General features: G+C 49.3%; 1 protein-coding gene across 1 annotated transcript in view; it reads right to left on the bottom strand.

Moving 5' to 3' along the window:
• Window positions 1-537: 537 nt before the first annotated feature.
• LOC125719530 (multiple epidermal growth factor-like domains protein 9) overlaps window positions 538-26,530 on the bottom strand; it is an 81,306-nt gene continuing 55,313 nt past the window's right edge. Inside the window, exons 4-6 of the mRNA XM_048994400.1 lie at window positions 20,534-20,683; window positions 6,358-6,627; window positions 538-2,807 (exon numbers count right to left, since the gene is read on the bottom strand). Coding sequence (XP_048850357.1) covers window positions 2,323-2,807; window positions 6,358-6,627; window positions 20,534-20,683 — 905 coding nt within the window. The 3' untranslated portion in view covers window positions 538-2,322. The remainder of the gene's footprint in view (window positions 2,808-6,357; window positions 6,628-20,533; window positions 20,684-26,530) is intronic.

Here is a 26,530-nt window from a genome sequence, read left to right as displayed (position 1 = left end):
CTCGACTGGAAGGTCACTGGTTTGAAGCCCATACCTGACAGACACGACTGAAAGCCACTGGTTTGAAGCCCATACCTGACAGACTCGACTGAAAGCCACTGGTTTGAAGCCCATACATGACAGACTTGACTGGAAGGCCGCTGGTTTGAAGCCCATACCTGACAGACTCGACTGGAAGGCCGCTGGTTCGAAGACCATGCTTGACAGACTCGACTGGAAGGCCGCTGGTTTGAAGCCCATACCTGACAAACTCATCCATTCATCCCTCGAACAAGGCCCTTATCCAAGTGAAATACTCCAGGGGTACAAAATAAACCGCTCACCCTCTGCTCAGACCCCAAACTTCATGCTCACTTATGTTTCAAAGGAAATCAAAATGGGATGCAGAAAAATATGAATCCAGTGTACATGTGTGAATAAAGCATAATTTACTTTCTTTAGGGGGGGGGGTAGAGACAGCAAGATGAGCAGAAACAAAAAAAAACTATCAGAAATAAGACAAAAGAGATGGCAAAAGAGACACGAGGCTACAGCAAAATCGATAAAACCTTTTTTATTATTAAATACAGCTTATGCAACATTAGCCTGTCATATATACACCTTGTTATTCACTATAAACAGAAGGTTCTAAGTATCATTGCAACATCCGCCTGACCCAGGCTGGCCAGAGGTACGCTACCTTTTCTTAGAGTTTTACCTCTGTTTTAATTTTTTCTGGAGGGGGGGTGCTTTATGATAAGCTCTTAATTGCATCTATCTGTACAGCGCAGTGTCTTTATTTAACCCTACAAGCACCCCAGAGGGTGGAGATATTCAGCTGGATGGATGGACCCTCACCCCCAGGTGGCTACGTTGTCATGGCGGAACGTGGAGTCCACCGAGTAGCTAGTAGGGGGGGAAAGGGGGGCAGAGACATCACACCTCTCTGGGTCTACCCCGGGCACAGTGGGGTGTATGTGAACATCTATACAACATGACGTGGACATATGTGCATGTGCTTCTGCTACTTTTAAATGCATCTCATCTCTTTAAAATGCCCTGTGTTCAAAAAAATCTTACCGCTCAGTTCAATAAGCATCTTATGGCAAGAACGTGCAAACACACAAGCTTACAGGAACTGAGTCACGGCTTGAGCGTGCAAACTGGGTTACCATTACGACATCGTTACAAAACGGGGCCTTGAAGTTATAAAAGGGGTCAGCCTCCAGATTAACATGAAACAACCTGCCGGCTCCCAGAGGCACACCCACACACACAGTCCAACCAAACCTGCTGGGCTAAGGGCACTAGCAGAGGGCGCACAAATGCCCAATCAGCCGAAACCTAAACCAGCCAGAGGGAGTGGGCCTGGAGGGCAAGCTGCAGAATGAGCTACACGCTTCGATCCAGTGTGATGCATCACTCCCACTGTTGTCCTTTCTCCTTGTAGGAAAAAAAGTAAAAATGAACTTCAAACTTCAGGATGAAAAACACACTATTAACTGCTCCTGTTATATCGAGAACATCATCCTAAACGGCATGTCTCTTCTGAATGAGGACGACATCCAACCAGCACGAGACTAAGCACTACAAAGTCTGACAGCAGAGCAACACACTCAGGTGCTAACCTTTGCTAAGTCTTTACAACACCACCCCCTACAGCCAGAACTCTGGTACTACACCTTCTGGTGGTGGGATGAACTTCCCCTCAGTCTTCAATACTTGGAAGATCCTACGAACACGCTTCTCTGTAGTTCTGCATCAGAACGCTGTCAGCATCTAGTTACTTTCATTAATTAAACGAGTTGTCTGTTTTTTTTTATTGCCCTTTTCTTGGTTCTATGCATAATTGGGGTCTGTTACAGGACCCTGTTTGAAAAATTAGAACTGGAATCCCAGTAAATACAGCAGTGCCCCCTACTGGTGAGTGATCCCTCTAAAGTGTCCAGGTGCACAGCAGTCCTTGTGCTGTAGTGGCTGAGATGCCCATCCCCTTGCACTGGGCCCTCTTTTATTCCCCAGAGCTGACCCCGTCCCTGCTATAGATACCCCTATGTGTCAGTGTCAAGGTATGGCTTTTCAACTTTATTTCCTCCCACATGTTTTCCACTTGCCGAAAGTGCTGCTTTGATTCCTGTGCAACCTTGCATTTTGCTGTAAACTAGATTCCCTAGCGAGTTCTCTCAATGTGACAAGGCACGGAGAAGCAGGGAACCCCACTGTACAGCCTCAAACCCCATTCTTGGGATGCTTCCCCCTCATACCCAGCCCATTGCTCCTGGTTTGCTCCCCGAACCCCCACAGACAGTTTGTGGGCGGCCTTGGTCTGGTCCTGGCCAGGGGCTAGGCCTTGTAGATGCTCATGGGGCCTGTGATGGCCAGTTGGCCATTGGGTACCGCATCGGCGACCTCGTCCTCCAGCAAACCGGACACGTCAGCGGTGGGTAGGCTGTCATGGTAGCTGCTGAAGCTGATGTTATCCTCTTTCAGCTCAATGGTCCAGAAGGGTGCGTTCAGCTTGCGGTTCTGGTACTCGCGGTAGGTGTAGACCCCGCCCACAAAGCCTGTAAGCAGCACCACGACCACAATGATGACGGCCAGTACCACGATGTTGAACTGGGTCCAGGACACTTCAGCTAAGGTGGAGTTGTCGACTGGACCGCCCAGGCTGGTCAGCAAGGCTTGGGTCGTGGCCACGGTGGGCAGGCTGGTGCCATTGGCTCCAGACGACATGGTTCTGTCGGCGGACGGACCGCTGGGGAGGAAAGCCACAGCCCGGTTCGCTATCTGGGTCGGCTGGAGGTCTGCAGTAGTGAAGGCCTGCTCAACTGAGGAGAAAAACAGAATAATGCCGTCAGCTGCAGCATAAGGAGGTGAAGATGGTGGATCTGTCACAGGAAATGCTGAACAGTTATCATGGCGGATAAAGACAGGCAGCTCAGAAGAGGGTAGGATGCTGGGGAGCAACTTCAGGACCCACTGCTAGTCTGACAACACAGACTGTCAATGGCTGTGATCTGCCTGATATCCAGAACATCTACACAAACCAGGTCTGCCCTCAAACGGCGCTTTTCTATTGGCATTCAGGAACCAGGCCGTACCCAGCTCCCACCGCGAAGACACTAGTTACAGTGCGGTTCCAGCTTGCTTCGGTTTTCCACTGCAGAAGGGTTGGTTTAGTAGAAGCGTTGCTGGGTTTGTAGAGCGACAGTGACGTGAAGTTGAAGAGATGCTTATTTTCCGTTCACACGGTGTGCAGCATGATTTACTGTGCGCTAATTTTATGTCTGTGAAAATTGCCATCTTATGCCAACATCAAACACTGGCGGAATTAGCATTTGCTTGCGTAAATTTGCATTATGAATCCATTCCATTGGCTTTCAGCCCTATTAAACAGGGCCATATCAGCGCAGATATAACTCTCATAAATTACTATGAAAAGCCGTCTCCTTGTGGTAACAGCTTCTACCTTCAGGCAGGTAGGCTGCTCAACAGCCAATCAGGCTACAAGTACAGCACATTTGTATTTTCTATCTTTTACAATTTTATTTAATTACTTAAAAAAAAAATTGTCATACTTTACTATAGGCAGCTATCAGGGAAATTCATCCATTACCTCCTTCTGTGGCTATATTGTTGTGCATTTGATAAATGAACTTGTTTTGTTTGAGAAAAGCACCTGAATTGAACCCGTAACACGTGGACTGTGTACATTTTAGCTGCAGTATAACTCACATTCCTTACAGTAACACCAGAGCAAAGCAGGGCTTCCTATTACACAGTCAGAGCTACAGCTACCCCCCCCCCCCCCCCCGGCTGCCTTGTAAGCTCACTCATTCATCACATTTATGTTTTATGTATTTAGCAACGCTTTTATCCACAGCAACACTTTTGTGTAAACAGGGTCACACATTCCAGGTAGCAGTTGGTGGTTAAGGGCCTTGCTCAGGGGCCCAATGGTGACATCATTCTGCCGTCCCTGGGATTTGAACCAGTGACCTTCCAGCCCACATCATCCTGACCCGTGGAGCTAAACGCTGTTATATGATGATTCAGTTTGTAAAACCATTTCTAACTGGGAACAAGAGCTAGGTTTTGGATTTGGACAGGGTTACTGGGACAGGGTTACAGGGTTACTGGGACGGGGTAGTTGGTAGGATTCGTGCTTCATACTCTTGTGTGAGACTCTCCCTGATTCAGTTTAAGGTTGAGTGCACCTGTCCAGATACAAATTCTCAAATTTACGCCAACATTTCCAGCATGTGTGATAAGTGTAACTCGTCCTCCTGCGATTTAACCGATGTGTTTTTCCCCTGCCCTAAACTTCAGCCATACTGGACCTTTGGCATTATCTCCCGGCTTCTGGGAATCAGACTACAAGCTTGTCTGCTGCTCGCTATCTTTGGTGTTCCCAATAATCTCACTGTTTCTCTCATTAATCACCTGGCTGATGTGATCACTTTTACCTCACTGATAGCGTGACGCAAGTTACTGTTATACTGGAAGGCTTCACATGCCCCGTCTGTGTCGCTACGGCTGAAAGATTTTATGTTCTTAAAACTTGAAAAAATATAGTGTAGCTTGAGAGAGAAGGTAGCAGAGTTCTTCAAATTATGGCAGCCCTTCATTAGCTATTTAAGTCCTTGAAGACCAGCGATTGAGCCTCTGGTTTTGTCAGGGATGCACAGACTTCCTTTTTCGGTCTATTTTTTTTAGCTGGGCCAAGGGAGGAGGGTTGGGTACCTGATACTGTGTGTTTGTTGCTCTTTCAGATTTCAGATTGATATTTTGATATATTTATAAATACCTCTATGATGCTTCCCGGTGCAGTTTTCAGAGTTCTGTATGGTGCTGTTTAATAATAAAATGATTGATGAAAAAAAAACACCATTTTAGAGTGGGAAGTGAGGGGTACATCCTCTCTCCAAGCCCACTAAACCCATCCCCCGCGCTTTTGGATTTGACAGCTCACTGCTGGAACTCCAGCGAGCTGGAAGGCTCTTTTCGGTTTCCGGTTCCCGCAGTGAGCAGATGCACGATTTACGCCTCGCCGCGGTCTGTGTGGCAGGAGGCATCCCTGGCGCAGTGTCAGGCTTCCTCGTGGTGTGTGAGGGTACACACCGTCCCCCATCTCCAGGACTTCAAGCGGGGCCAAGCTCGGTGGACTGGAGTGAATCGGACTGCAGGGTACGGCTGTCGGGGACGAATTAACCGCTAACCCGCCCTTAGCCTGTGTCCTTTCTTTTCCGTGACCTGGGCCATGAAAGACTTCTGCACCTGTCTGGTGGACACTAAGCCAGGTATTCTATACAGCACTCCCTGGTGGACACTAAGCCAGGTATTCTATACAGCACTCCCTGGTGGACACTAAGCCAGGTATTCTATACAGCACTCCCTGGTGGACACTAAGCCAGGTATTCTATACAGCACTCCCTGGTGGACACTAAGCCAGGTATTCTATACAGCACTCCCTGGTGGACACTAAGCCAGGTATTCTATACAGCACTCCCTGGTGGACACTAAGCCAGGTATTCTATACAACACTCCCTGGTGGACAGAATAAGTAGACATGCTAGTAGAAGCCTCAGTACACGGTAATAACTCATTTCCAAATGCAGTGGGATGGACTTCCAGAGAGCTGCACCACTGCAATCTGCACAGCAGGCTCTGTCCACACCTGCTAACTTCACTTCCCTTCCATCACCTGCGCTTCCCAAATATAAACTGAGACACCCAGCAGGAGGGGAAATGCCCCATCAATGGAGGGGAGGAGCAAAAATCCATTTGAGTGAACTAGAGCAAACCTCTGGAGGTCCCAGGTCAGCTGGTTACCTCCTCATCCCGCTGAGCATGCTACCCATTTCAAGTTCAGTGAGATGTCCAAACCCGAGCAGGGCAGTAGATAATGTTCATCTGGTCAGTGTTCAGGTCCAGTGTGATCTGCCAGTTCGTTACAGTTCAGCTCCTGACCAACTGCACTGCAGTGGAGTCATCAGCCCTGCTCTGATGTGGATCCAGCTGGATCTCTCAAGAATCCTCCCCATTAAACCTTGGCAAACGTCCTGACCAGCCATGGGCACTGGGGATGCTCAGGCATGGTGACCATCTCCAGCTCTGGGTCTCTGCATCCAAAAATCTCAAAACCAAAAGAAATGTGGTATCCATTTTGGAAAGGGGGGGGTTGATGTCCATAAGAGCCAATCAGATTCCTTCCAGTACAAATCCATCCATCTATCCATGCATACATGCATCAATGACCAGGCCATGGTCAGGCAGTACAAACCCAGCTCTGCAAATTAACTTCCCTAGACTGAAAGCTTTGCTTGACACACTGGACCATGTGACCAGCAGTGAATTATGAAAATGGCGGGTTTTTACCTATCAGGGTGCAGTTCTGGGTGAGGGCGTCGCCGACGTAGCCCGGGGCGCAGCGCTCGCAGTGGGGGCCGGCTGTGTGGTTGGTGCAGCTCAGACAGCGGCCCGTGTCGGGGTCACAGAGGCGGGGCGCATATCGAGGGTCGCCGTTACCGCTGCAGTCACATGGCAGGCAGATGCTGTCCGAGTTGTAAAATCCATCACGACACCGGTCGCAGTTGGGGCCCTCGTACTCCGGCTGGCACTGGTCACACACCGGTTGCCCACTGGACTCTACGGTGGAGGAACGAGCACGGCGGAGTCAAGAACCATAAAATTCACCAAGTAGAGAAATGCTATGTCCAACACTAGAGGGCAGCAAGACATCACAATATGGTGCCAAAGTGCCGCTTTGACTCTGAGCTGGTCATCAAGAGAGGACAATTAATGGCAGAACTTCTCAATCTCATTAACACAACAAAAGTAATTATACCATCAATGAGAACAGAAAACAGACAGCTGGAGTGGCATAAGTTTCAGCCACTAGGGGATGCTATCCTGTGTTTACATACCTATAAGCATAATTCTCAGAATCATGGGCAGTAGGGGATATGATCATTTGCAGTCAGAAGAGTACTTACACTCATACTCTGGAGCACAAAATAGTCGACCATCAGTAAATACCCACAAGCAAGAAGCTACCAAATGCTCCCCCCCCCCCCAAGAAAAAACATAAGGATGGGCTGCAAAGGCAGATTCTTCCCAAGGGTGAAGCTCAGCTTGACGATCCCTGAGAAGTTGTTGGTGTGTCGCACTCCACAGACACGCTACGCAGTCTCACGAAACACGCTAGAAGGACCAGCCTCACAAGGCCACCCTGAAGCCGGGGCAGAGGGGAATCCTCTGGGAAGCCGTCGAGGGGAAACACCCTTCAGTGCCTGTATCAGCAGTTATACAAGTCTATTCAGCTTCATTCAAGAAGAGAGCAGATAAAGTATGTCTGTTTTTAAAGGCTGCCACGATGCTTTTTTTTTTTGTTGCATACTGTCTACAAAACCCTGCGAGATGTTTGTATAATGTGCACCTTGATTGATTTAGGAGACGGCACCAATGCTGGGGATAAAAACAGGAGCAGATGGAGCTGGCGGATGACAAAGGTTGTTGGAGGTTCCGTCTTTTATCACAATTTAACTGAATGTGTTCAGAAGGAATGTGCAGGTGTGTTTCAGAAGTCTAACTGTTTAGGTATTTTAGTGTTAAACATAAAAAATTCTTGATTTTAATAGTGTAGGGTTCCCTGATTCCGGTCCTGGAGGTATAGTCTGTAACACAGTTTGCAGATCTCCCTGCTGAGACACATATTCATCAGATAGTTACCCGGTTTAGTAGAAGTGTTTGAGCACAGAAATCTGTAAGCTGTGCTGCAGACTGGCCCTCCAGGATTGAAACTGGGGAAACCTGGAATAGCGGCAATGCGCAGAACACGATCACTACTGTGTGGGTCGGCCGTCAGTGAAGACAAGTCATCCCTCCCCTGCCCTGCCCTGCCTTTCCGGGTCACTGGAAATAAGCTCCTTCACTGAATGGTTGCTCAAAGGAGCAACATGGTCCATGTAAGCTGTGAGAATACAGTGTATACACAAGCGTGCGCTCGCGCACACACACACACACACACACACACACACACACACACACACACACACACACACACAGATCATTCAACAGTCTCACTTGCATATGTGGTTGTGTTTTGAGCGTGTTTGGAAATTCGGTTCTGCTGACTCACCCTTTTCCACCCACCATGAACACCAGATTATCACCTTGCCTGAACTCACCCAAGCGGAACGCTCCCCGCCTCTGTAACAACGGTAATTCTACACACCTCCCACCTGGTGGCTGAGGTGTTGCAGTTTGATGCTCTGTGGCCTGGCAGGATTTAGTGGCTGGCCTTGGAAAGCGCAGCGTAAGCCGTGTGGCGGAGAGAGCACCCGGGCTGGGTCCTGTCAATCATCTACCAGCCGCTGTCCTCCTGGTTTATGCGAGCCAAGATTAATCCGTGCATTATGGCAGCTGGCACGGTGCCAGAACCTGATGGCAGATGTGTGACTCGCAGCGGAAAATCGCGAGCATTACTACAGGGGGAGGGGCAAAGGCGTAGCTGTACAGGGATATCTGCCTTGAGCCAGAGATGAGGCATGTGTTCATGAACCGCTTAAGGAACTGGGCCCCCACCAAAAAGCTGTGGGGTTTAACGTGACTATTGCTGCAGGATCAGTAAGCACCGCTTCAAAAGATAAGCAACTTTAGAACACGGACAAGTCTCACCTTTTCTTAGTTTTTTACTGATAATCATCTAAGTAAAAGGATAAAGTTTAACCTTTAAACAAACTTTATACGTCCACATCACCACAATTACCTGGCCAGCTGTCAGTGCAGTTCATTGGTCCCAGCTTTTCCCAAAACTTACATTACTTTAGCAGATGTTTTTCTTAAAGGAGGCCTTGCTTAGAGGCACAAAGGTGACATCGGTCAGCTGATGCTGGGATTTGAACAGACGACCTTCCGATCAATAGCAGAGTACCCTGACTCGCGGAGCCACACACCGCTACAAACACGCAAACCCAAATGTCGCCCTCAAAGATACTTTCTTAGCTCCAGCAGCTGATTTGGTTTACAGTGAAATGAAATCTTGGTTGTGTGAGGCATTGATGGCCACTGCAGAGCTCACTGGAGGCTTGAGAACTTCTGCAATCTGCAGGAAGAGCGATGTCAGCCTGGAGCCTGGATCCGTCACCATCGCATTAGACGGCCAGCAGCCCCAAAGCTGCCCAAAACCAAGCAGCCAAAAGGACACGGTAAATACATCCCCATCATGCTGCTTGGGTCACCACTGCGTAAATGACATAAATACAAAGACAAGCTCCTGTAGAAGGAAACATGTCTGGCAGTAAGAGCAGCTCTCTCTGTAAGACAGATCCTGCTACAGCCATTTCTGCTTAAATGTACGTCCAGATGTTCGAGGACCCCTCCGATGTTCTGGGAGCCTGGGATGCTGTGGTGATGACATCTGTGTGCGTGTCGGGGCACTGCGAAGGCCGGGAAACACCCAGCCACAGCTGGGAACGCAGCTCTTACAGGAAGCGGGAATCTCACTTAGCAGGGCAACACTCAGCCAAAGCCACTGAAATGAAAAGGACCAGCCGGCCAACGGTGTGCAGTTTGGTTTGTTGGATTTTTCCTGTTATATAATCCCGTGAGAATGTTTTCATTCCAACCCTACCTTATCAGGCTCACGCGGTCTTTAATAGGCTAATAATGAATGCGGCAGGTTGAAAGTAGTATGGATTGGAATGAAAATATTCTGGTGGGCAAGGACACCAGGAACAGGATTGCCATTATACCAGTATGCCAGTATTAGGTGATATGACACTATGGGATGTCTTCTGGCTCCTGGGCTGTCCTCAGTCAGCCACGGTGGCTATCCTCTCTGATCAGCTCCATCAGAAACACTCTCTCCATGGCGATAGACGGGATTTCCACGGCGCGGTGTCACAGCCACACTAACTGCACAGGGTCACCGCCGGCCGCACGTCCCCTCCCATCCCCGACAGCTGGCCCATATACACGCCGAGACACAAAGTCTGTTTGTGACCGGGCAAGAAGTCCAGAACATTCCTCTGCAGAAAGGGCAGTAGCCTGTGATGCTGTTTCCATGTCGAGACCAACAGAAATACGTTTCGGTAGAATATTCCTGTCGGCTCGCATTTGCCTTCCACCTCAGCAATGCGTATTTACGTAAAATGGCACAAAGTAAACGAATGAAACGGAAAAATCGCAGCATTAACCCCTCAGCACCGGCCTCGTCACAGCAGGGGTCCAGCTGAATGCATAAAGATCAACTGGCAGCTTTTCACATCTGAAATTCTGAGTGATGGTCTGGAAGGAGACCTTGAGGCAGTCTCCTGCCCGCCGGCTGTGTGCCAGGGAAATGCAGCGGGAATCGAGGAGGATGGAGGAAGCGGCTGGTGATGGAGAGGCATGGTGATGCCCTAGAAATAGCGCCATGGTTACGGCGTGCATGTTTACCGAAGGAGAAAACCAATCAGCTCACGCTGAGTCTAGCAGGGGTCAGAGCAGGACCGACTCGACACGCATTTCCACTACAGCTGGGGGAGGGTTGGGGAGAGTAAAGTACCCCCTCAACTCCTGCAGTCAGCCTGGATTTCCCCTCCTCAACGTGATGCAAAAATCGCCCCAGTCACTGTGACTTTAATTTTGCACACCGGCGAGTCACAAAAGTCAGAAAGTCATTACAACCTCCCCCCCATTTTACGGTGCAATTAGCACAGCGTCTGCATAATGGAATAAGAGATCCTCAAGGAAGAGGTCGAGCGCGGCCCGTGGTCAGGAAATTATAGGCGCTACGCAAAGTCAGATTCCTGAGTCCTGCCCACTAGAGGGCAGCACCTGTGTCACATGTCATCTCATTTTCGTGACCATTTAAATAAATAATGTCATACGCAGCACATTGGTAAACTGCTAATATAAGGGGTACAAGTACACAAGCTATCTTTGGAGGCACAACAGCAGTAGGACACCTGAGAATTGCGCCCTAATAGCACCACCATGGAACCTTGTAGAGTATGAGGTCAGCGCCCCCTGCCCCAACACGCATGGCTGCTCGTGTGTCCACTGTGGCTATAATGCTCATTGTCACCATTCAGGCCACACAGGAAAACGTCAGCAGCATCAGGACCTGCTCGCCGGCACCAGCATTGTGCCTCTTCTCCTTCTACCACTTTCCTTCATCTACGCTCACCAAGATTTTGAAGATTAATACTTACTAGGCTCAGTGGTTCGGAAAACAAAGGGGTTTTGCTGGCTTTTGTGCTCTGTATCCCAGGGCCACAGATTACATGCGTCACCCAAGTGACAGCGTGTTACTGTCTGACGGAGCTGCGTTTAAGGAGAGTCTCTTTCCCTCGAGTCGGCAGTTGACGGTGTGGAGAGCCCCACCCAGGCTGGCCTGTCGCTCCCTCCTACACACCGTCAAAGGCTCAACAGGAGTATCTGACTTAATTAAGCACACTCTCGTTAATTACCTTTGAGTTCTTTTTGACATAAAAAAGACCTCGTACCAGCAGCCCCCACAGAAACATCTGACACACAGCATGTACCGGAAAATTCCAGCCCGGATGTCTGACCTTATACTGCTGTTACAAAAACCAGAGTATCCCAGGACCACAGCTAGCCAAGCATGCTAGCTCATGTGGCAGGCAGGGTTTGGATGTTGTACCTTTGAATCAGTTAACATAACACCAATTTCTTTGGTTAACTGATGTTCACAAGACCTTCTTTTCATCCTTAGGGCCTGGGACCCTCCACAAGATGGAGATGAAGGCAGCAGACATTCGCCGTTACAGGCTGTCCCACAAAACAAGGGTGTCGGCCCAGGATCCTGCTGGAAAATTCCAGCAGAAACACACAGAATACCGCAGAACCCAGGATAACTATCAGGTATGGACCCGTGGGACGGTCTGCGATTGAGCCAGTCTGCTCCGTGAGTCCTGGGTCTGTGCGCATTCCTCCTGCATGACATGGGAGATGACGGGAACGTCGCCTCTGCTCTATCGCACACCTTACTGGTTTCATGTCATTTAAATTATATCAAGTAATAGATCAACTTCAGAGAAAGAACCAGCTCAGGAAAACAAGGCACTTATCTTCTGCAAATGCTCAGGGAGGGTGGAAGAGCTGTTTGAGAACCAGTAAAGGTTAAATACGGGCCGAGTGGGGTGACTCTCTGCTGAGACAGGTAGGCAGACATACACACAGACACACACACACACACACACACACTCACTCACATACACAAAGACACACAGACACAGAAACACAGGCAGACACACACACAGGCACACACACACACACACACACAGAAACACGGGCAGACACACACACACACACACAGAAACACGGGCAGACACACACACACACAGAAACACAGGCAGACACACACACAGAAACACAGGCAGACACACACATACACAGAAATACACGCACACAGGTATACAGAAGCACACACATAGACACAGACACACACACAGACCTGAAACAATATATGAGTGATTAGATTAATACAAAGCAGTGACAGTGAATAATGAACAGTGTGAAAATAATTTTAAATAAGTCACGTTCTGTGCTTCATGCAACACTTAATAACCTGAAGCGCTATAATCCTTAGCTGGGCTGCTGAGCAGTTTGCCACCTCCGCTGAGGATGTAATGGAGTTATGAAAGCATAAATCCCCGTGGGTGGGTTACCTGGACACAGAATAACTGAGCAGTAGAGGCTCTGGGCGGGGATTGGGGGACACACACAAATCATCACACAAAGCCATTCTCATTCAGTGCCATCAGCAATGTGCCATCCGAACTACATTACCCAGAATCCCAGAGCTCCAGCCCTCTGTCACATGACTGGCCTTGGGTGGGAGCCCTTTCTAGAACAATTTTGTTATGTTCTCTCCCTCTGGTGCTGAATTGAGACAGCAGACAGGAGGTCATTTGCACAGATGGGAGGGTCACATCTTATTTATTTTATTTACTTAGCAGACACGTCCATCCATACTTCAGATAATTCCTTCTCAGAAAGCCAGGTCAGCCAGTCCCTGGGGCAACTGGGGGTTAAGAACCTTGCTCACCGGCATAGCGGTGACATCGCTCTGCCGAACATGGGATTTGAACTGGCAACCCTCTGAGCCATAAACTGACCATTTAGAAAGAGTCCTCACCAGCAGCAGAGACAGTATAGGAGGAGACTCGGCAGTTTAGGGGGACCTTGCAGTAGGGTTAACACTGAGGACCGGTACCCAGAAGCCTGTGGGGGGTGGGCGGAGGCGGTGGGGGGCTGCATTCTTGCCGTCTGTTATGGACCTGGCAGGCAGGAAGCTGCCGTCCTTCAGTAAATGAAAGAGAGAGACGTGTAATGTGGCTCGCAGGTCCCCGTGGTGATGGCTGTCACATGCGGCGGGACGGCGCCGAGCGGCTGGTCACACCGGCCCCCTGTGGGCTGCCGGCCTGCGCTTCCATTTGGGGTGTGAATAACGAATCACACACCCCCCCTGCGCTTTGTCATATCACATAACTCTCCGTGATTTAACAAGCTGCTGCACCTGCGGGAATCACACTGCATTACATTCATCACTCTCCAGTTTACGTTCGTGCACATGTAGTGCCTTCAGTTTCAGAGCTGATAGTGAGAACACAGAGGGGGGGGGGATAGGTAACCCGCTCTCTGTTATTTGTTTTAGCCATTATTGTCCAATTAGCTGATCCTAGCTTGAAAAATGGCAATTTGACTCGGCAGTCTTTACAGACACAATTGCAATTTAGCGCAGACACCCCCCCCCCCCCGCCCATTTGATGTAGTAAAACAATGGGGCGGTGGATCACAGTGCCCCTAGTGGAACAGAGCAGAGATGGCAGGACTGCTTTGCCCAGCTACGAGAAGGGTCCGGCTGAGCCCCCCTCTTTCTTCCCCCAGTGTCAGCTGGTTCAACACAAGATAACTAACATGATGGTAATTATTACCCTCATTACCCATTGCTGAGACAATCCTGTTCACCCAGTTCTCCACTCCACCTTAATACTAACTAACCCACCTTTACAAAGGGGGACACACACAGACACACACTGACAGACACACACGTTTGTTTTCATATTTTTGTTGGGATCGTCCATTCGTTTCTATTTCAACAATGACGACCTTAACCCCTATCCAGCCCTAACCATAACCACAACCATAACCATAACCACAACCACAACCATAACCAAACAAAACACAAATCTTTTGGTATTTTGATCACAGTCACAGATTTTTATAAAACTGAATTTCCTCCATGGAGTCCGAAAATATGCTCCCCACAATGTCGATTTTTATTTTTCAAATAAAAATTTGTTGCCCAATATCAATTGGAAAGTGCCTAAGCACAACATTGCCCGACAGCATTGCTCAAAAAGTTGCCCTGTGTATTATCATCCTTAGACCCTCCCCACTCACTGTGTATAGTTGCCCTGTGTATTATCATCCTTAGACCCTCCCCACTCACTGTGTATAGTTGCCCTGTGTATTATCATCCTTAGACCCTCCCCACTCACTGTGTATAGTTGTCCTGTGTATTATCATCCTTAGACCCTCCCCACTCCCTGTGTATAGTTGCCCTGTGTATTATCATCCTTAGACCCTCCCCACTCCCTGTGTATAGTTGCCCTGTGTATTATCATCCTTAGACCCTCCCCACTCACTGTGTATAGTTGCCCTGTGTATTATCATCCTTAGACCCTCCCCACTCACTGTGTATAGTTGCCCTGTGTATTATCATCCTTAGACCCTCCCCACTCACTGTGTATAGTTGCCCTGTGTATTATCATCCTTAGACCCTCCCCACTCACTGTGTATAGTTGCCCTGTGTATTATCATCCTTAGACCCTCCCCACTCACTGTGTATAGTTGCCCTGTGTATTATCATCCTTAGACCCTCCCCACTCACTGTGTATAGTTGCCCTGTGTATTGTCATCCTTAGACCCTCCCCACTCCCTGTGTATAGTTGCCCTGTGTATTATCATCCTTAGACCCTCCCCACTCACTGTGTATAGTTGCCCTGTGTATTATCATCCTTAGACCCTCCCCACTCACTGTGTATAGTTGCCCTGTGTATTATCATCCTTAGACCCTCCCCACTCCCTGTGTATAGTTGCCCTGTGTATTATCATCCTTAGACCCTCCCCACTCACTGTGTATAGTTGCCCTGTGTATTATCATCCTTAGACCCTCCCCACTCACTGTGTATAGTTGCCCTGTGTATTATCATCCTTAGACCCTCCCCACTCACTGTGTATAGTTGCCCTGTGTATTATCATCCTTAGACCCTCCCCACTCCCTGTGTATAGTTGCCCTGTGTATTATCATCCTTAGACCCTCCCCACTCCCTGTGTATAGTTGCACTGTGTATTATCATCCTTAGACCCTCCCCACTCACTGTGTATAGTTGCCCTGTGTATTATCATCCTTAGACCCTCCCCACTCACTGTGTATAGTTGCCCTGTGTATTATCATCCTTAGACCCTCCCCACTCACTGTGTATAGTTGCCCTGTGTATTATCATCCTTAGACCCTCCCCACTCACTGTGTATAGTTGCCCTGTGTATTGTCATCCTTAGACCCTCCCCACTCACTGTGTATAGTTGCCCTGTGTATTGTCATCCTTAGACCCTCCCCACTCACTGTGTATAGTTGCCCTGTGTATTGTCATCCTTAGACCCTCCCCACTCACTGTGTATAGTTGCCCTGTGTATTATCATCCTTAGACCCTCCCCACTCACTGTGTATAGTTGCCCTGTGTATTATCATCCTTAGACCCTCCCCACTCACTGTGTATAGTTGCCCTGTGTATTATCATCCTTAGACCCTCCCCACTCCCTGTGTATAGTTGCCCTGTGTATTATCATCCTTAGACCCTCCCCACTCACTGTGTATAGTTGCCCTGTGTATTATCATCCTTAGACCCTCCCCACTCACTGTGTATAGTTGTCCTGTGTATTATCATCCTTAGACCCTCCCCACTCCCTGTGTATAGTTGCCCTGCGTATGGTCATCCTTAGACCCTCCCCACTCCCTGTGTATAGTTGCCCTGTGTATTATCATCCTTAGACCCTCCCCACTCACTGTGTATAGTTGTCCTGTGTATTATCATCCTTAGACCCTCCCCACTCACTGTGTATAGTTGTCCTGTGTATTATCATCCTTAGACCCTCCCCACTCCCTGTGTATAGTTGCCCTGTGTATGGTCATCCTTAGACCCTCCCCACTCCCTGTGTATAGTTGCCCTGTGTATTATCATCCTTAGACCCTCCCCACTCACTGTGTATAGTTGCCCTGTGTATTATCATCCTTAGACCCTCCCCACTCCCTGTGTATAGTTGTCCTGTGTATTATCATCCTTAGACCCTCCCCACTCACTGTGTATAGTTGCCCTGTGTATTATCATCCTTAGACCCTCCCCACTCCCTGTGTATAGTTGCCCTGTGTATTATCATCCTTAGACCCTCCCCACTCACTGTGTATAGTTGCCCTGTGTATTATCATCCTTAGACCCTCCCCACTCCCTGTGTATAGTTGCCCTGTGTATTATCATCCTTAGACCCTCCCCACTCACTGTGTATAGTTGCCCTGTGTATTATCATCCTTAGACCCTCCCCACTCCCTGTGTATAGTTGCCCTGTGTATTATCATCCTTAGACCCTCCCCACTCACTGTGTATAGTTGCCCTGTGTATTATCATCCTTAGACCCTCCCCACTCACTGTGTATAGTTGCCCTGTGTATTATCATCCTTAGACCCTCCCCACTCACTGTGTATAGTTGCCCTGTGTATTATCATCCTTAGACCCTCCCCACTCACTGTGTATAGTTGCCCTGTGTATTATCATCCTTAGACCCTCCCCACTCACTGTGTATAGTTGCCCTGCGTATTATCATCCTTAGACCCTCCCCACTCACTGTGTATAGTTGCCCTGCGTATTATCATCCTTAGACCCTCCCCACTCCCTGTGTATAGTTGCCCTGCGTATTATCATCCTTAGACCCTCCCCACTCACTGTGTATAGTTGCCCTGTGTATTATCATCCTTAGACCCTCCCCACTCCCTGTGTATAGTTGCCCTGTGTATTATCATCCTTAGACCCTCCCCACTCACTGTGTATAGTTGCCCTGTGTATTATCATCCTTAGACCCTCCCCACTCACTGTGTATAGTTGCCCTGCGTATTATCATCCTTAGACCCTCCCCACTCCCTGTGTATAGTTGCCCTGTGTATTATCATCCTTAGACCCTCCCCACTCACTGTGTATAGTTGCCCTGTGTATTATCATCCTTAGACCCTCCCCACTCACTGTGTATAGTTGCCCGGCGTATTATCATCCTTAGACCCTCCCCACTCACTGTGTATAGTTGCCCTGTGTATTGTCATCCTTAGACCCTCCCCACTCCCTGTGTATAGTTGCCCTGTGTATGGTCATCCTTAGACCCTCCCCACTCACTGTGTATAGTTGCCCTGTGTATTATCATCCTTAGACCCTCCCCACTCCCTGTGTATAGTTGCCCTGTGTATGGTCATCCTTAGACCCTCCCCACTCACTGTGTATAGTTGTCCTGTGTATTATCATCCTTAGACCCTCCCCACTCCCTGTGTATAGTTGCCCTGCGTATTATCATCCTTAGACCCTCCCCACTCACTGTGTATAGTTGCCCTGCGTATTATCATCCTTAGACCCTCCCCACTCCCTGTGTATAGTTGCCCTGTGTATTATCATCCTTAGACCCTCCCCACTCACTGTGTATAGTTGCCCTGTGTATTATCATCCTTAGACCCTCCCCACTCCCTGTGTATAGTTGCCCTGTGTATTATCATCCTTAGACCCTCCCCACTCACTGTGTATAGTTGCCCTGTGTATTATCATCCTTAGACCCTCCCCACTCACTGTGTATAGTTGCCCTGTGTATTATCATCCTTAGACCCTCCCCACTCCCTGTGTATAGTTGCCCTGTGTATTGTCATCCTTAGACCCTCCCCACTCACTGTGTATAGTTGCCCTGCGTATTATCATCCTTAGACCCTCCCCACTCCCTGTGTATAGTTGCCCTGCGTATTGTCATCCTTAGACCCTCCCCACTCCCTGTGTATAGTTGCCCTGTGTATGGTCATCCTTAGACCCTCCCCACTCCCTGTGTATAGTTGCCCTGCGTATTATCATCCTTAGACCCTCCCCACTCACTGTGTATAGTTGCCCTGTGTATTATCATCCTTAGACCCTCCCCACTCACTGTGTATAGTTGCCCTGTGTATTATCATCCTTAGACCCTCCCCACTCCCTGTGTATAGTTGCCCTGTGTATTATCATCCTTAGACCCTCCCCACTCACTGTGTATAGTTGCCCTGTGTATTATCATCCTTAGACCCTCCCCACTCACTGTGTATAGTTGCCCTGTGTATTATCATCCTTAGACCCTCCCCACTCACTGTGTATAGTTGCCCTGTGTATTATCATCCTTAGACCCTCCCCACTCACTGTGTATAGTTGTCCTGTGTATTATCATCCTTAGACCCTCCCCACTCCCTGTGTATAGTTGCCCTGTGTATTATCATCCTTAGACCCTCCCCACTCACTGTGTATAGTTGTCCTGTGTATTATCATCCTTAGACCCTCCCCACTCCCTGTGTATAGTTGCCCTGTGTATTATCATCCTTAGACCCTCCCCACTCCCTGTGTATAGTTGCCCTGTGTATTATCATCCTTAGACCCTCCCCACTCCCTGTGTATAGTTGCCCTGTGTATTATCATCCTTAGACCCTCCCCACTCACTGTGTATAGTTGCCCTGTGTATTATCATCCTTAGACCCTCCCCACTCACTGTGTATAGTTGCCCTGTGTATTATCATCCTTAGACCCTCCCCACTCACTGTGTATAGTTGCCCTGTGTATTATCATCCTTAGACCCTCCCCACTCACTGTGTATAGTTGTCCTGTGTATTATCATCCTTAGACCCTCCCCACTCCCTGTGTATAGTTGCCCTGTGTATTATCATCCTTAGACCCTCCCCACTCACTGTGTATAGTTGTCCTGTGTATTGTCATCCTTAGACCCTCCCCACTCACTGTGTATAGTTGCCCTGTGTATGGTCATCCTTAGACCCTCCCCACTCCCTGTGTATAGTTGCCCTGTGTATTATCATCCTTAGACCCTCCCCACTCCCTGTGTATAGTTGCCCTGTGTATTATCATCCTTAGACCCTCCCCACTCACTGTGTATAGTTGTCCTGTGTATTATCATCCTTAGACCCTCCCCACTCCCTGTGTATAGTTGCCCTGTGTATTATCATCCTTAGACCCTCCCCACTCACTGTGTATAGTTGCCCTGTGTATTATCATCCTTAGACCCTCCCCACTCCTTGTGTATAGTTGCCCTGTGTATTATCATCCTTAGACCCTCCCCACTCCTTGTGTATAGTTGCCCTGTGTATTATCATCCTTAGACCCTCCCCACTCACTGTGTATAGTTGCCCTGTGTATTGTCATCCTTAGACCCTCCCCACTCACTGTGTATAGTTGCCCTGTGTATGGTCATCCTTAGACCCTCCCCACTCACTGTGTATAGTTGCCCTGTGTATTGTCATCCTTAGACCCTCCCCACTCACTGTGTATAGTTGCCCTGTGTATGGTCATCCTTAGACCCTCCCCACTCCCTGTGTATAGTTGCCCTGTGTATTATCATCCTTAGACCCTCCCCACTCACTGTGTATAGTTGCCCTGTGTATGGTCATCCTTAGACCCTCCCCACTCACTGTGTATAGTTGCCCTGTGTATTATCATCCTTAGACCCTCCCCACTCACTGTGTATAGTTGCCCTGTGTATTATCATCCTTAGACCCTCCCCACTCACTGTGTATAGTTGCACACAGACAGTCCTCTGATGGCACCAGCTTTCGTAACACAAATGTAGTAGAACAAGCTTACATGATGTATTAATTAACCAGAAACTAAATGTTAGTTACTGCTACTGCTCCTATGGTTGTTCATCATTAATCAATCATAATGTTCATGTATTTCATGCAGTTACTATATTTGTTCATGATTCGTACTTGAGTAGTCGCTGAGTTACTTGTGTCCCTCAAGTAATGTGTTACTCCAGTTAAAAATGGGTACAGGGAGGGGCTGTTTCCGGTAAGGTAAGTCTTCAGTAAATCTACAGGGGGCGCTGTTCATTTCCCTTAACAGCACAGGGTATCCTGTACCTTATTATGGGCTGTGCTCTCAGGCACACACACCTTTGCAGACATGCATGCAAACACAAGCCCCCCATGCTCCGTAGCACCTGATCTCATTATTATTTCCTGCAATACCAAATATCCCGACATCACCAGTCATGTGCTGTGACAAACGGCGTAGCGTCCCCCTGAGGCGGGAGATGGGAGGCAGGAACAATGCAGCGGTCACAGCAAGGAGCGGAGATAGAGGCTGGCATTTGGAGATTCTCACCATCAACAGAAGAAGCTGATGGCGTGACCATGAAATCACCCTGGCTGAACCGCCACCCGGTGAGCTTGACTCCCCCCAACTTCCCCCCACCCCGCAGGACTCACCAATGTGGCAGCTGCCAGTGGACGTGACAGTGGAGCACGGGCAGGGGATGCAGACGTCCGTCAGGGCGGCACCTGGCCTTCTGTAGAAATTGTACTTGCATTCCTCACAGCCGGGTCCTTTAGTGTTGCCTTGGCAGTTCAGACAGATGCCTGAATAAAAAGGGCAACACACACAGACACACACACACACAGTCTTAAGGTGGAAGGAAGGGAACAAATGAAAAGACGGAGGAGTTATAGTATCACATAGGTTTGATGCTGTCAGAGATGGCATGGCTGCAGACAGCAAGGCTGTCTTTACGTTTTACAGAAGATAAGTCAGATAACTACCATCATTTGGTCATTCTAAGCTGTGTAAACTGTCACATGTATAACCGGAAATGGAAAAACGGCACAGTTGTGACTTATGTTGCTCTCAAGTGAAATTTTTTTCAGCCTTTGTGAGATATAAATATACTTCTTTTTCTTGTGGTACACAGAGGCTGTGTGACCCAGAAGTCTGGATTTATATGCTCTGACAGTCATTATTATGAAACAGAAGCATTTGGGATCTTGCAGGTTTTTTCAGGCATGTCAGAGAATTCCCTATGCTTCACAATCGGAGCTCACAGGAAATAAATGCACACCTCCCTTATCGGGCGAGGCTGCAATGTGGGTGCAAGAAGAGGAGGAGGGGGCACGGAGAGGGCGGGCCAGGGGGGACCCAATTCCAGGGGGTGAGAACACGGTTAGGGCTGAAAAGTAAGCAGCCTCGGTGACCGCCATCTTGATGTGCAGGCGTGGCGTGTTACAGCTCATTCGCCTCGAACCAGCCCAGGAACGGCACGACCCCACGCTGGACCCCACGCCGGACCCCACGCCGGACCCCACGCCGGACCCCACGCCGGACCCCACGCCGGACCCCACGCCGGACCCCACGCCGGACCCCACGCCGGACCCCACACCGGACACACACACCCAGCGGCGGCCCTAAAGACCCCCATCTTTCATTGTTGCCTGTTTTTCCTCACAGTTTATTGGAGGGGGATGTAAAGCTTTAAACACAAAGTAGTTTGTCATTCTCCCATAAAGGCTGCTCTGCTTTCACAGGGTGATGCGTGATCAGGGAGGATCTCCGTAGTAAAATGGCCGCTCTGATCCAGACGAGCTGGCAGCAGAGATGACCGGGCAGATTAATGCAGATGCATAAGGGCATTCACATGTAAATGGGCCAGTGGGGAGTGCTGCACCTGTACACTTAGAGGATGATTGGCGATCATGCCTGGTGGGACACCTTAGTCTGAGGGCCCCCGGTAAATGTGGGCAGGGGCCGGAGAGGAGGGAGCGAACATCAGGCAGGATGCACACACAAACACACACACCCGCATGCACAGTCCAGGTATTCATATCATTATGGGGACTCCATTCATTTCCATGGTCACAACCTTTATCCCAGCCCCTTTTACCCACAAGGTTACAGCATTTATCACATTGTGGGGAAATCTGGGCCTCACAATGCAATAATTATAAAAACGCACACAGGCACACAAACACTGCAGGCACACACACACGCGCAGGCACACATGCACGCACAGGCAGGCACACAAACACTGCAGGCACACACACACACACACACGCGCAGGCACACATGCATGTACTGCAGGCACACACACTGGAAGCACACGCACACACAGAGGCACACATGCAAGCACAGGCAGGCACACACACACTGCAGGCACTCACACACTGCAGGCACGCGCAGGCACGCACACACGCAGGCACACACACACACTGCAAGCACACGTACATGCGGAGGCACACATACAGGCACAGGCAGGCACACACACACTGCAAGCACATACTCATGCACACGCAGCCACGCACACACTGGTACACACACACTGCAGGCACACACTGCGGGTACACATACACACTGCAGGTACACACACATGCAGGCACACGCAGACACACACATATACACTCACTGGCCACTTTATTAGGTACACCTTGTTAGTACTGGGTTGGACCCCCTTTTGCCTTCAGAACTGCCTTAATCCTTCATGGCATAGATTCAACAAAGTACTGGAAACATTCCTCAGAGATATTGGTCCATATTGACATGATAGCATCACTCAGTTGCTGCAGATTTGTCGGCTGCACATCCATGATGCGAATCTCCCGTTCCACCACATCCCAAAGGTGCTCTATTGGATTGAGATTTGGTGACTGTGGAGACCATTTGAGTACAGTGAAGTCATTGTCATGCTCAAGAAACCAGTCTGAGATGATTCGAGCTTTATGACATGGTGCATTATCCTGCTGGAAGTAGCCATCAGAAGATGGGTACACTGTGGTCATAAAGGGATGGACATGGTCAGCAACAATACTCAGGTAGGCTGTGGCGTTGTAACGATGATCAATTAGTACTAAGGGGCCCAAAGTGTGCCAAGAAAATGTCCCCCACACCAATACACCACCACCAGCAGCCTGAACCGTTGATACAAGGCAGGATGGATTCATGCTTTCATATTGTTGACACCAAATTCTGACCCTACCATCCGAATGTTGCAGCAGAAATCGAGACTCATCAGACCAGGCAACATTTTTCCAATCTTCTATTGTCTAATTTCGGTGAGCCTGTGCAAATTGTAGCCTCAGGTTCCTGTTCTTTGCTGACAGGAGTGGCACCCGGTGTGGTCTTCTGCTGCTGTAGCCCATCTGCCTCAAGGTTTGACGTGTTGTGCGTTCGGAGATGCTCTTCTGCATACCTTGGTTGTAACGAGCGGTTATTTGAGTTACTGCTGCCTTTCTATCAGCTCGAAAGACTCTGGCCATTCTCCTCTGACCTCTGGCATCAACAAGGCATTTTCGCCCACAGAACTGCCGCTCACTGGATGTTTTCCCTTTTTCAGACCATTCTCTGTAAACCCTAGAGATGGTTGTGTGTGACAATCGCAGAAGATCAGCAGTTTCTGCAATACTCAGACCAGCCCGTCTGGCACCAACAACCATGGCATGTTCAAAGTCACTTAAATCACCTTTCTTCCCCATTCTGAAGCTCGGTTTGAACTGCAGCGGTTCGTCTTGACCATGTCAATATGCCTAAATGCATTGAGTTGCCACCATGTGATTGGCTGATCAGTAATCAGCATCAACGAGCAGTTGGACAGGTGTGCCTAATAAAGTGGCCGGTGAGTGTACCGAGATACACACACGCAGGCACACATGTACACACAGACACACACACACTCAGACACACACGCACACAGCACACACTGTCATCTAGCGCTCTCTCCTCTTTTCCATTCTGTAACTCACATAATCTCTCTCTCTCTGCCCCACCCAAGAGCAATTGTAGGATTTTCTAAGGTGGGGGTGGCGTAAGAAGGGCTATAGTTCTTTTGATATCTTTTGAATCGGGGAGTGACAGTGGCGGGGGCACTCTGGGGGCCAATTAAGTATCAGCTGGGGCCAGTGCCCCTGTGGCCCCTCACCTCCATCATCCTGCCTTTCGAGGCCCCCTGATGCTCAGAGACTCTGGCTGCATTAGGGGGTCTTTGTTCTGCAGATGAATTCAAGTTGTGACTATTACTTTTCGCACTGATTAGAGCGCGTCATGCACCCACCCCCACGCAATGGCAGTAGATTAAGCTACATCTGTTGGCGCGCGTGTTCATATGGCCCGATGTACTAACCTGAAGACGTGTTCATCTATGCAGGGACGGGTTTGTTGTTTCTGGGGCAGCACACGAAAAGCCCCCCCCCCCGCGTCAGAAGATCGTACCTAGGCAGAACACGCTACTACACCATCTGTTAAGGAACGTATCTATTTAATATTTAGTGTAGTTACTGTTTGTGGCCAACAGGGGGCCTCTGAAATGCGTGATTTGAGGGGAGGTAAACACTGCCGCCGCATCTATGTACAGTAAACAGCATAAACGTACAGTAACCCTGTCTGTGGGTCTCCCATAATAAAGGAGCACCTGGTCTGGGCTGCAGGTACGAGCCGAATCTGCAGGGAGAGCTGTGGGCCGTCGGGCAGGAGAGAGACTCCAGCTGCGTCCGTCTGCCAGGCTCATCAGCACCACGGCTCATCCCCTCCCCCACACTACCTGCAGGTCAATGCTGGAATAACCCCCCCCTCAGCTGCATCCATCTGATGACGTCAGCTCAGGACCAGGACTGAGGTCCACGGAGGGCACTGATCCGGGAAGAGCAGGAGAGCAGAGAGAGGACATGCCTTGAGGCTGTCGGCTCGGGTCATGTGGGGTTAAGGCCAATTCATACTTGCGGACGAGGGGACATGACGTAAACATCGTCATCAGGGGCTGGCTGCGGACGGCACGCGTGTAGCACAGATTTTTATGTCTAGCGGAAACCGTGCGTGTCAACTGCGCATATGCAAGATAATTAACTAGGTATATCTAGTAGGTGGCAGGTATGTAAACTTTGTCCATTCAGTTTGTTCAGCTCAAAACAATATCAATAGATGAAACAAATAGTTTCATCTTTATTTGTTCAAAATTAATTATATATTACTACGGAGCCCCTAAGAGGTCAGGGTGGGAGAATATATTTTAATTTGATGGAGACCTGTGTTAAGCTCCTGCTCAAGCTGGTACTTTTAGGCTTATCCCACGCTGGCTGCGAGGGGCAGGGACATTAGGGGCAAACAGCCGATCCATGTGCCTGCAGTGGGAATACTCCACAGACAGCAGGGCTGCGCAGGACACCCATGTAGCGCCCCTGCTTGCTGATGGGGGGCTTTACAAGCTCATCTTTCTGGGTGAGGGTGAGAGGGTAGCCCTTTCCTGTGAGGCTGGGTAGCCCTTCGTTTGCTGTACCGTCATGTACTCTGTACAGTAGAGCTTCAAACTGCCTATCGCTGTACCCCAGCCTTGTGCCCCATGCTGCCTGGGATAGACACCAGCCCCCCTGTGACCCCCCTGTGACCCTGACCAGGACACGCAGCTGGAAGAGAGGTGGTTCATCCAAAAGTGAACTAGCACATCAGGAGCTTTGGTCAGTCCAACTTTACCTTCAGATGATCTTCTGCGTGTGCGAAGGTAACTGGAATCCTGTGCACCTTTTCGGGATGCAATGCCAGCATGGGAAGTTTGTATCTCAACATGAATCTTGGAAAATGGAGACTAAACTAGATAGACTAAGTAAGCTGCCATTTCCCCTGATGCCAATGCCGACACCCACTAAGTGTGATCTGATGCAAGGGACCCACCAGAAGGGAGCAAAAACAAGGACCCACCTGAAGGGAGCAAAAACAGGGACCCACCTGAAGGGAGCAAAAACAGGGACCCACCAGAAGGGAGCAAAAACAGGGACCCACCAGAAGGGAGCAAAAACAGGGACCGTCAGGCCGTCCCAAAGGTCTGGGTTGTTAGAGAATTTAAGCACACAGAAAATACATCTCTTTGGCCTGTTGGAGGAGCACACACAGCCAGGATCGGGGGTGTCGGGGTGGGGGGGGTGGGGTGGGGGGGTGGCCACCAGGATAATCGTTTTATATGAAATATTTCAAGATGCTAATAATTAAAAACTAAACTTCATTTGTTATAATGTATGCATTGGACAATAACTGATATTCTACACACGTTAGATGGAAGAAGTTTCCCTTTATCAAAGAGGAAAGGAGGGGGAGGGAGGGAGAGAGAAAGCGAGGCAGGAGATGCTTTAAAGTGCCTGTGAAAGTGGCACCATCTTTCCTGTCTGTCACAGAGTGAACTGCTGTCAAGCACCGTGTGGAGAGAAATGAGGTGAGGACTCTCCCTTTCCTGCTTAACAGGGGCCTCACCCTCACCCTCACCCTCACCCTCACCCTGTCTCACGACGCCCGAAGCACGTCATGTGTTTGCATCCCGGTTTAATGCCTCATTTGCATGAAAAGTTTTTCCATTTAAATCCAGAAGCAGAGGCCAGGGTGAAAAGGCCAATTTCAATGGGGGGCGGTGGGTGGCTGTCTCACTGACAGTGGGAGGGGACACCTGCTGGAGACCTCTCATA

This window comes from Brienomyrus brachyistius, chromosome 2 (assembly GCF_023856365.1).
Source record: "Brienomyrus brachyistius isolate T26 chromosome 2, BBRACH_0.4, whole genome shotgun sequence".
NCBI lineage: Eukaryota > Metazoa > Chordata > Actinopteri > Osteoglossiformes > Mormyridae > Brienomyrus > Brienomyrus brachyistius.
This window is presented reverse-complemented; position numbering and strand designations above follow the sequence as displayed.